Here is a 12,396-nt window from a genome sequence, read left to right on the forward strand (position 1 = left end):
TTTTTCTATCACAGCGACTGCATGTATGAATGCAGTTTTATATAAATCCATTTTAATCTCAATGGCTTCGGATGAGCAATGCAAATTATACAGAAAAATGATGGTACGAATCTACAAATTGAAGAAATCAAGCAACTAGCAAGCCGCACGACCCTAAGTGCTAGTACTTTAATTTTACAGAGAAGAGAAATATCAGATATTGAATTTTCACCATGATGCATTTCATGAGATTGCTTGATTGTGTTTGCCTATTGATTCGTATCTTATGCAATCAAGGAACTGTTTTCTGTTGCATTCAGTTTCCGTTTACCCCTTGAAACGAACTACAATACAGGAGATATCATCCTTACTGTCTCTGTTCAATGCCTCCGCTGCTAGCTGTTTGGCTGCTCTCTGCGGGTCCTTGGCCTTTTTTGCAATATCAACTGCCTCTTGATTGGACATCACCTGGATTAAATTCCATCCAGCATGAGAAAAATAAACAAGGCATGAGAAATTGCTGATCTTGAGAGAGATGCATCACCTTCCATAGTCCATCACTTGCTAGGATGAGAAGTTCAGTATCCGAGTCAACATCAGCATTTTGTACATCAGGATCAGATCTGAGGTGTGATTTGAGATTCTTGTCTCCAAAAGCACGAGAAACAGCAAGTTGGCCATTCACTCTTGCAACATCTCCTGGGATAAAATGCAACAAGATCAATTATCATGAAATAGAAAATCAAGAAAAGCATCAGTAAGTCATACAAAAGTCTAGTATTGATTAATTAGCATATACAAGGATTTCACAAAAGCATATAGATTCGACAAGATAGACCAGAATGAAAAGAAAAAGAGTAAGTACACAAACAAATGGGAAAAAGAACGAAAAAGGGCAACAACTAAACCAATACAGCAAGAGAGATTGTCAGTCTCTGTTGAATAAGCTTTTTATCAAGTCTACTTATTTGTCACACACAAATGCAAACCTGGCATGGAATTCAGAAAAAGGCCTCCAACTCTTCATGCAGGTGTCGTATAAGCCTCCCCAAAGTGAACTTTTTCACTTTCATTCAGCGGCGAAAAGAAAATAAAAACAATTTCCTTCAAGAGAAAATTAGACATAAGGACAAAGTAGTTGTCAACTAACCTGGCATGTTTGAGACAAAGCCACCTCTGTTCTCAATGCTTCCCCGCTCAGTGTTGGGCTCATGATCAATACTCATCTGTATTGCCTGCCCTTTCTTTGAGAGAACAGCACGTGAATCTCCAATATTGGCTACCCATAATTTCCGTCCATCTATCAAAATTGCAGTGACAGCAGTAGATCCCCCTCGTCCCAAGTCAGGGCTATGTGAGAGAATTGCCTGGTCTGTCTTCTCATAAGCTTTAGAGATGGACCTAGTGGGATCAGTCCAAAACTCCTTCTGCAATTTATCGTATATCACAAGGTAAGGGCATATTTTAACAACCGGTCAAGTTGCCAGAGAAGTATAACATCCAGAATCATGGAATCATCAATTCAAGGCCAATTAAAGTTTCTTCCTTTGCCTTTCATTTCCTAACCAGGATTTTAGTTTATTATCAAATGAATTGCAAAAGGTAAGTTTATTCTCTACCCAAAATCCCCACCTCTCTATCACCTGAGCAAAGTTTAAGTGGCTATCCCCATTGCAATTGTGAGATCAACAAAGACTCTTAAAATGTAGTAGGAAACAGACGAGTGATTCCTTCTGATTCTGGTATACAAATGCCCCTTAGCCCTTACGGATTATGCATATTTGTTTAATCAAGAACTCACATCCTTGAAGATATTGGAAAACAAATGCTTTTGTAGATAGGCAGGTACATTATCTCCCAAATGGCCATCATATATAGCAAAAAGTCCAAGTTCATGTCCATGAAGCTGAGCAAACTTTGCAACATGGTAATCCTCCATTGGGTGACTTGCTTTTCCTTTTACTAGGCTGAAGCCATACTTGACAGGGCACTGATGGCTTCTGCCCTTTCCAGAGCTACATGAAGACCGTCCTCCAACAACCTAAAGAGAACAAGAATTAAAACTTTTAGGATATTTCAGATATATGGAATCAGAAAACCAACTTGACAAAGATCAAAAACATAATTTTCAAGGACGAAATGTGCAATAAAAAGATTGAAGAAGTGCCAAAATAGTTTAATTTAGGGGGGGAAAAAGGAAAAAAGAAGATACAAAGGCAAACCAACAAATAATATGGTTGAATCGACTGAAAGCCTACCAGAATCTTTCAGAAGAAATTTCCTTCCCAGTATCAGTTATTTCACAAAATTACAATTTCCAATTTGCAGGCAAGAAAAATTTGATAGCAAGCAAGGGAGAAGAAACTGCAACCAAGTTCTATCTAATTATACTTCTTTCTAATACCAACAAACCATATCAGTGACAATTTTCATTGAAACATGTTTCCAAAAGAGCAGCATCAAATTCAAAACTTATAATAGATAAGAAAATGATTTAACTGAATCTCCAAAACATGAATCAGGGAAATCAAGAAGAGCAATTATCTTGGAGTAAGCCTATTGCTTATCTTTTCTTAAGCTCTGGTATCCAAAAAAAGGAATTGGAAACCTGTGCTGATGCTTTTATGATATTTAAAGCAAAATCCCCACAAAAGCTAAGGGAATACTATTTTGTTCGTAAATGTAACAGTATTCACAAGATACAAGCATAAAATTAGTTATGTTCTTCAATGCTTTTTAAGAAATGTGACCCAGACAATACAGTGAATACAAATGCTAACCGCAAAAACACATAAAAGGAATCCCAAATGAACCATGAACCTGTTAAACACATGAACCAGTATTGTATACTCTCCCTATTTTGCACAAGATATCAGAATAAATGAAAATGCTACAGGAAATATGCATTATGCTGTTTCAGATATACTATTCAATGGTCTCATTAAAGGCAGCACATTTCTTGAAATAATAAAGAAAAGAAAAATTTATTGTTCTCCTTTTTCTCATGTAATCAGTCTTTAATCTCATTGTTTTAATGCACACAATCATCTAAGCCAATCATTGTCATAATCCAGAAATTCTGTAAGAAAGGAATTCACATAATTCTCCATTTCAAAAGAAGCAAGCATATCAACATTCCATTAAGGTAAAAAGAAAAAAAATTGAAACTGCACATTTAAAGCATGCATATCAACAGTCCATCTAGCTTATTCTCTTTTCTTGTTTCATTTGCCATTTTCACCCCTAGAAACCTTTGGTTCTGAGAAAATATAGCCTACACACTTAAAGTAAAAGGAGCATCCGAGCATTTGACTCATTGGGTAGTGCAATGATCCGCAGCCTAAAGAGCAGGTTCGAATCCCCCGTCCCCATTTATAAAAAAAAAATGTAAAAGAAACACAAACTCTGCTATAAAGTCAAAGTTACCACTAAACCAGATCATACCCTTGCAAAATCTAACTAAACCACCAACCAAAGATATCCAAGCATATATAAACATAGTATAAAACAACTAGGAAACTGATATAGATTTAGACAACACATATGAAAAATGAAATTGAGAACCAAAAAAAAATTTGCCGAACGAGTGGAGGTATCGCTGACCTGAGAATAGACAGAGTTGAAGCAACATAGATTATCCATATAATTTAACCCCCCCTCCGCACCTCTCACCTCCTTTTGCTACCACTCAACATTTAAAAAAAAATAACTAACCTTGTTCCCCCAAGAATTCCTCAACCTGCATAATCAAAAAGAAAGAAATCAATTTTGATCATCAAAACCGGCAAAATCCCACCATCATAAACAGCCATAAAACCCCTGAAAACTCCTACAAACAAAAAAAAAAATACAAAATCATGAAATGGGTTTCTCAGAGTTTTCCTTACCGATCCACCAAAACACCCAATTCACAAGAAAGAAATTTAACAAAGAAAAAAAAAGAACAAAAACCCACAGCTGTACAAGACTTGAATCGCCCAATTCTTTGACTCTCCCTTCAGAGAAAAGAGACAAAAATATATACAAGAATTATACGTATACAAAATAATGACAAAACCTAGTATACTAGTAACTGTTATAAAAAAACAAAACCAAAAAAAAGTCTTTGGAGTGACAAAGAGAAAGAAAAGAAATAGGCTCCCACTGAAAAAGGCAAGAGCATGCTCTTATTGACTTATCCCTCTGCCTGTGCTTTGGTCCTTTTTCTTTGTTTACTGGTTAGTAAGAAAAGCACTAGAATTTTTCTCTATTTTTTTTAGTTTACTATTTGAAATGAAATTTCATAATTACTGCTAGGAAGAGCAGTTTTGGTTTTTTTTTTCTCTTTTTTGAGATTTTTATCTTTTTATTTTTCTCAATTTCCATTAAAATACTGCTTTAAAAACTTCTAATTTTTGCATCGGTCAGCTGTGACCAGCGGTGGGGACCCCTTTATTCAAAGGTCAGCCCATTTTTTCAACCGGCAACCAGCTTTATTTAATTCCATTGATTAATTATAATCAATTAAATTATTATGTGCGGATTGATTCGAGTCGGATAATGATCGGGTTCCTAACCTTGAAGTCATGACCTATATCTAACCTAGTCCAACCCGAGAATAAGACCTACCAGACCTGGTCCCAAAGCTGTGGATCTTCTTGGAATGACCGCAACCAAATTTTGATGCGAAAGCTTCTTGCTCAAATATTTAAATGATTGTAATAAATGATATTTATTAGTGTAGTAAGAAAAGAGGTAGTGATTGCAACTACTGAATTGAGATGCGTTAAAGGCCTTAGAGGAAAAAATTGGACAGTCTTTAAAAGTGTTTAAGTGTTTACCTCAAGAGAGGTGATGGATACGTATTGAGAAAAAAGTAGAAAAAGTATTATGAAGGAGAATGGTGGAGAATAAGATGTAATGAATTATGAAAAGAATTGAGTAACATGAGAGAATTTATTGAATTTAATGAAGGTTGTTTTATTTGGTTTTACTTAGAGTTTTGATTTCCATCATTATAGGCTTAGTCATAAGACCTTATCTTCGTTTTAAGCAATTCATTATATTGTACAGATTGTTTCTTTTGTTATTGACATTGAGATTTGTATATAACCATATAGTGGTTTATCATTAAAATTCATTTTAGAGATTATATTCAAACTCTTTATTATATCAAAGTAAGATTGCAAACAACCTAGGTTAAAACTTTTCAATGGCTGATAAGGGTGAACAGGGAGCAAACAAGAGTAATGTGAGCTTGATACCCACCATAGATGTGAGTGCATCAAATAGCACTTTGGTTAATACCAAATCATTCTATTGCTTACATTCCTTTAATCATTATAGGTTAATATTTGTTACGCATCCTCTAAGTGAAACAAGAGATAATTATTTCAATTGAAGGTGTAGTTTTTTTATTGCTATCCACTCCAAGACCAAAGCAAGGTTCGTGGATGAATTAATTTCAAAACTAGAAGTTAATTCTTTAGAATTTCAAGACTGGGTACAATGCAATGCAATAGTATTGTCTTGGCTTATAAATGCTCTTCCAAAGAATTGCAAGGTGGAGCAATGCATGTAAAGAATGCAAGTGATTTATGGGCAGACCTCAAAAAATAGTTCATTTAATGCATTACTTTTAGGGTTTATGAACTTAAGTGAGCTATTGCGCTCTTGTAGCAAAAGAAGGTTCCAACCTCTACTTACTATGAAAAATTGAAAGTTTTAAGGAGTGAAGTTTAAACCTTTCGGCCTTCACCAGTTTGTACTTGTGGAAAATGCACTTGTGGTGTGGTAAGACAAATGCAGGAGATGCATGAAGAAGAAAAAGTATTCGATTTTCCAATAAGGGTGGATGAAAATTATAAGACCGTGCGATCACAAGTTCTCAACATGGAACCTTTACAATCCATTGGACGGGCTTATGCATCACAACACAAGAGGAAAAACAATTGGTAGTGGCTACGTCGTGACCCATGGTGCTCGAAGGAGCAGCCTTGATGGCAATAAACCAGCCCACCGATGGCGCAAGATGTGACAACGTACAGAAGGTCGAGGATCAATGAGTTAATCAACATAATGAACAGTGCGATCAACGCAAAGGTGAGGGTTCCTGTTCCCATTGCTTTCATTGCAACAAAATTGATCACACCCACGATTCTTATTACAAGATCATTGATTACCCATTAGATTGGCAACGAGAACCAAAACTCAAAAGGGAACAAGCAACGTGCTCGATGATCGAGCTATAAAAGCCTCAATGATGATGAGTGGAACATAAACCCATGCGTTTATGACTAGAACAGAGACGAACACGTCCCACGAGTCCCTTTTAATGATTCCTGGGCTAACATAAGCCCACATCTAGCAACTAATGGACTTTTTAGGTTGGCAATCCAATAAACTCAATCTTAATAATGGACTAACAACTAATATGGCCTTCAATGCAAATTTTTCTAGTAATTCTTCTGGTAAAAGGGACAATTTGTGAGTAATTGACATTGGAGCCACAGATCATATTGCTTATCAAATTGATAGTTTATCTAATAAGGTTGAAAATCCTAATATTTCATCTGTTCAAATTTCTAATGGTGACACTGTGCCAATATATGCCTTGGGTCGAGTGAATCTTGGGCAAATTTAACCTTGGAACGAGTCTTTGGCATACCTAAATTTTGTTTTAAATTACTATCTGTGAGCAAAATAACTTGTGACTTGAATTGTCTTCTCATATTTGGATCTAATTTTTGTGTGATACAAGACTTACACTAGAGGAAGCCGATTTGAGTAGGTAAAGTGCGAAACGGGTTGTATTGCTTAGAGCCAACGAGTTTGAGCAAGGCATTTTTGGCTAAAGGCAAAGATACTACAATTTTGTGGCATCACCAATTAAGGCACATTCCTTTGGATCGTCTCTCAGTGGTTTTGAATTTATATATTACCAGCACTAGGAAAGATAATTTTCTTTGTGAGGCTTGTTGTAGGGCAAAACAAACTAAATTCCTTTCCAAATTCATAAGAATAAAAGTTTCATACTTTTTATTTAATTCACTTTGATATTTAGGGTCTTTATCACACTACATCTTTTTTGAGGTCATACTATTTTCTCATTATTGTTGATGACTACAGCCAGGCAATATGGGTTTTTCTTATGAAGCATAAATCAAAAACAAGAAATCTCTTGCTTTATTTTTTTCCAGCGAGTTAAGACACAATTCAATGCACAAGTCAAGATATTGTGAATAGACAACAACTTAGAATTTAAACATGAAAATTTAGTGCGCCACTATTTTGAGTATGGTATGGAGAGACAAATCAGCTGTGCAAACACACCCTAACAAAATGGTATGGTGAAACGCAAGCATCTGTCATCTTTTAGAAGTGGCTTGTGCATTTTGATTTCAAGCCAATTTTCCCATCACTTTTTGGAGTGAATGCGTACTTACTACTGTGTATCTGATCAACTGCATGGCACTCATAGTCATAGAGAACCGGACTCCATTTAAGAACCTATTTGGTAGACCTCCGTCTTATGATCATCTTAGATCTTTTGGATGCCTTTGTTACAAGCATGTCAATAATAAGCCGCATGATAAGTTTGCCTCACACAATAAATTAGGTATTTTTATTGGCTATCTTTCAAGATAGAAAAGATATTGCATAAATGATCTTGAAAGCAAAAGGATTTATATGTCTCGAAATGTGTAGTTTTGGGAAATACTTTTGTCAAGACAAATAAAAAGGTTGATAATTCAATTGCTGAAAATACACATCAGCATGTACAGACCACTTTTCTCAATCTATTTAATGAGCCACGTGGACAGCTAAGTCTCGAAAATATTGCACAACAAAGTAGGATGATAGCCCATTTTCACCAACCAGTTCACAATAAGTTCTAAAGTTTAAACTAGCCCAGCATAAAGATATATTATTGGCACACGCTTAAGAAAAGTCAACACTAAAGGGCCGTAAAGTCAACATCCCGAAATTAAAGGTGCAGACTCCACATGATTCATCTTTAAGCCATGAACTTTCAAGCCTAGTTTGAAGTCCCACTTTGGGCCATGAAGAAGACTACCTCAACCAAATTGCTAATTCACTTATTTTCCTTTTGATTGAGCCAAGGATAGAAATTCAAGAAGTTAATGTCCCTTCATCACATTGAGAACAACACAATATTATTCCTACCAAATGATAGCAATAAGTTTCAAATACTCTTTTTAGTTATGATTATACATTGCCTCCCTCATTTGCTCCAACGTCACACTCTTCACCTCCTTCAACCAACTCGACGATATATCCGCTATCTTACAATATTTCTTATTCTAAATTTTCTAGAGCTCAAAATGTGTTTCTAGTCGCCATTTGTACTACCAATGAACCAAAGTTATTTTTTCAAGCAATTAAATCCCAATACTGGCGTGATTTTATGGCAAAGGAGATATCTGCATTAGAAGTAACAATACTTGGATCTTAACATCTCTTCCTCCAGGGAAGTATGCTATTGATTCTAAATGGGTGTATCAAATCAAATACAACACAAATGGAGCAATGGAATATTATAAAGCACAGCTAGTTGCCAAGGGCTATACTCAAATTAAAGGGGTGAATTTTCATGAGACTTTTTCTCCAATCACAAAATTAATCACAATACGCTATCTTCTAGCAATTGCCAGGGCACATAGTTGAGAGTTCTACCAATTGGATGTCAACAATGCATTCTTACATGGGGATCTGAAAGAAAGAATATACATGAAAATACCTGAAGGTTTTGCCAAAAAAAGGATAGTAACGTGTTTGTTGTTTCAAGAAATCTCTTTATAGGCTTTGACAAGCATCATGAAATTGGTATCAAAAGTTTACTAAATCTTTACTAGCTATTGGTTTTGTCCAATCTCAAGCCGATCATTCTCTATTTACATACTCGGCCAATGAGTCATTTGCTGTACGATTAATCTATGTTGATGACGTTATATTGATAGGGACTAACGCACTCAAGATTTTTGAACTATAAGCTCACTTGGATCATGAGTTTTGTATTAAAGATTTGGGCAAATTGAAATATTTTTTGGGAATAAGGCAACACAATCTCCGTCTAGTGTTGTCTTTTGCCAATGGAAATATGTACTTAATATATTGGTAGATAGTGAACTCACTAATTGCGAGCCCATGTCTTCACCCATGGACCAACAGGTCAAGCTAAATCCTGATACAGGCCCACTTTGTTTAGACTTAGGGCAGTACAGAAGGTTAATTGGCAAATTGTTACATTTCACCATTACATGACTTGATATTTGTTTTGTTGTTCATGTGTTAAGTCAATTTATGCATTGCCCATATCAACCACATTTAGATGCAGCTTTGCATGTCTTTAGATACTTAAAAGGGTCTCCAGGCCAAAGTTTATTACTTCTTACTCATAATCAGTTGACTCTTCGAACTTATTGTGATGCAGATTGAGCGGGCTGCCTAACGACACATAAGTCACCTACTAGATACATCATCTTTCTTAGTTCGTCTCCTATCTCGGGGTGATCCAAAAATAGTCAATTGTTTCTCATTCCTTAGCAGAAGCATAGTACAGGGCCATGGCTACTATAAAAAGTAAGATTGTGTGCTATAGAAAGTAAGATTGTGTGTCTTCTTAGACTATTAGCAAATCTACATGTTTCTCATCTGACATCGATTCCATTATTTTGCAATAATCGGGATGCAATCCATATTGCTGAAAATCTTATTTTTCATGAGCGTACTAAACATATGAAGATAGATTACTATTTTATTAGGCAGCATACCCATTAAAGACTCTTATTCCACGAACAATTTCATCATAATTTCAATTGGCATACATATTCACCAAGGCTCTTAAATGAAATCGATTTCATGATTTACTAATCAAGTTGGGCATTGCTAATCTGCATGCTCCAACTTGAAGGGGGGCTAATGAAGGTTGTTTTATTTGGTTTGACTTAATGTTTGATTTCCTTTATTATAAGCTTAGTCATAGGACATTACTTTCATTTTAGGCAATTCATTTTATCATGTTATGGATAAAATACCTTTCTCCCTAAGTTTTGATCGAAATTACACAGAAGTTCATTAGTTTTTGAAATGGACACTCTATCTCAAAAAAATATTTTTCACTAGACACATAAGTCCAACCGTTAATATTTTTATCAACTTGTTGACTTGGCAAAGGTAAAAAAATAATTTTACCCTCGATTAATTTTTATAATTACTATTATATAATTTAATTATTTTTCATTTTTTATTAATTAAAAAAATGGGGAGCCCCGATCGAGCTCTCAAAGGAAGCACTAGTTCTCCTCCATTTCCCTTTCTTGGTGAATGGAGAGCACTTATCAATAATCCCTACTTTTTTTATTTTTTTATTTTTTAAAATTAATAAAAAAATATATTTTAATTTTTTTATAACTTTTATTAACAGTGTTTGTATTTTTAAGGTGAAGTGTTTATTTCGTAAATTAATAGACTTTCATGTAATTTTCATCAAAACTTAGAAAGTAAGAGTATTTTATACTCATTTTATTGTACAAATTGTTTCCTTTCATATTGATATTGAGATTTATGCATAACCACATAATGGTTTATCAATAAAATTCATTCTCGAGAGTATTCAAACTCTTTAAAATTTCTAACGTGTCCTTGATTAAATACCAATATTCATTATATATATATATATTATCAAGTGGAAGTAATTTCTAAAAATAATTGGCCAAGAAGTGTTTATTCGACATCATGAGAAAGGCATACTTAGAATATATTCATCATGAGAAAAACAGGTCCATTATGAAAGATTATCAGGAGAAGAAAAAGCATGTTGAGTGGCGAAGCCAATGTGTGGGTGGTGGCAATCACGCCCTCAAGTTTTTTAAATATTAATTTTTTATTATATATAATTTGAGATATATAGATCTATAATCTTATATGATTACCATTTTTGTCACTAAACACTGAATATATTCTTCATAGGAATAATACTTTAATCCATTACGTAAATTAGGTGGTTGACAAATATATTGGTTGACGTAATGAAGTTTAATAACAATTAAAAATGTGTCACATGCTTTTGATAATGAAAAAAAACCATTTGTATTTAAGAAAAAATTTTAAAAAAGTCTCTTAATTATTTTCATATTTGAAACATCAAATTAAATTCTCTAAAACATCTCAATGCTAAAATTAATCCGCGAACCTTGTCATCAATCTAGTTTACTTTGACTATTGTTCCTTGTATCTATGCTTATTCTCATTTTATAAGATAACTCTTGAAAAATAATAATAAATTAACCAAAATCAATCTTTTACTTAAAAAAATATAACATTTTTCATGCATTGTTCGATTTTTTTCTCGTAATCATCAAGTCCCATGTCACATTGTACTTATAACATTCTTTTATTTAATAAAGTATAATAAAAAGGGGTAAAACAATCAACAGAAACTTTTTTAATTCTTAAATATGAGAGGTAAGGTACTGTTGCCAAATGAGTAGGAGGCGACAAAAAAAAAAAGCCCGACGCCCCAAGCGAAAGGAGGAAACAAATGTACAAAGTCAAGTCAAGCCCGGAAACAGCAATAACCGGTTAGCTTAGCATCGATGTAATCACACGTTGTAAGTTGTAACCATTAACAAAGCAAAAGCAAAGTATGTCCGTTCCGAAATCAACGAATATGCCACCAGCTATGTTCGGCCGTTATACTTTTTTGCACGTGGCATGCTCCTTCCTTCTTTGTGTCTTCCCTCCTCTCCCTCAACGTGCCCCCTCCATTCCTTCTCAAATCTCTTCCTCCCTTTCTACTTATTATTTTTGTTTTCTATGGATTCTTTTCTCCATTTTTGATCCTTCTTTATTGTTGGTTGCATCTATTTTCATTGTTTCATAGTTGCAGAGTCCAATGGTGAGAGTCAAGGATTTTGTTTTAACTGGGAAAATATTCTTGAAATATGGAGGGACGTTTGATTGGTGGGATGAGATTGATGAATCAGAGGAATGGCAGAGATTCATTTTCTACTTGTTATGTGCTTCCTATGCTTTCGTTTCCTTTGTCGCCCTGGTAGTTTCTTTCATCCCTTCGTTTTACTTACTTGCATTTTCATGTTTAGTTGTTTCCAATGGGAAAAAGAATGGAATTGCAAGGAAACAATTCGATCATATGAAATTTGGAAAGCCATTAATGGATTTTATTTCTTCTCAAGAGGGTTGGTTTACGATGCATGCGAAGTTAATGTTAAGTAAGCTTGAGTTTTTGCTGCAATATCTGTTTAGCAATCAAATCAAGATTTTCTTTGTTTTTTGTTTGAGTTTAGATTTAGCAGGCAGGGGTGATTTCACTCAGGACTAAAATGTTTACTTTGGTTGAAAGAAAATAATGGTTTTAGAGCGGAATGCATTATCAGATATATATATATATATATA

The 12,396-nt window shown here is 34.5% G+C and overlaps 1 protein-coding gene across 3 annotated transcripts; it reads right to left on the bottom strand.

Annotated features, from left to right (window-relative positions):
- LOC110410458 (putative protein phosphatase 2C 9) lies at positions 1-4,212 on the bottom strand. 3 transcript variants are annotated; one of them, XM_021420175.2, is made up of 6 exons: positions 3,867-4,212; positions 3,583-3,718; positions 1,829-2,020; positions 1,130-1,406; positions 524-678; positions 1-447 (listed from the first exon to the last, which is right to left on the bottom strand). In XM_021420175.2, the coding sequence occupies exons 2-6, from the start codon at positions 3,619-3,621 to the stop codon at positions 307-309; spliced, it is 804 nt and encodes a 267-aa protein (XP_021275850.1). In that variant the 5' UTR covers positions 3,622-3,718; positions 3,867-4,212; the 3' UTR covers positions 1-306. The 3 variants fall into 3 exon arrangements, with proteins under 3 accessions (XP_021275850.1, XP_021275840.1, XP_021275831.1); XM_021420165.2 differs by having other exon boundaries at positions 1,781-2,020; positions 3,935-4,207; XM_021420156.2 differs by having other exon boundaries at positions 1,781-2,020; positions 3,867-4,207.
- Positions 4,213-12,396: the final 8,184 nt, after the last annotated feature.

The sequence above is a fragment of the Theobroma umbraticum genome, unplaced genomic scaffold (assembly GCF_002168275.2).
Source record: "Theobroma umbraticum cultivar Fairchild unplaced genomic scaffold, ASM216827v3 scaffold_30.0, whole genome shotgun sequence".
Taxonomy (NCBI): domain Eukaryota; kingdom Viridiplantae; phylum Streptophyta; class Magnoliopsida; order Malvales; family Malvaceae; genus Theobroma; species Theobroma umbraticum.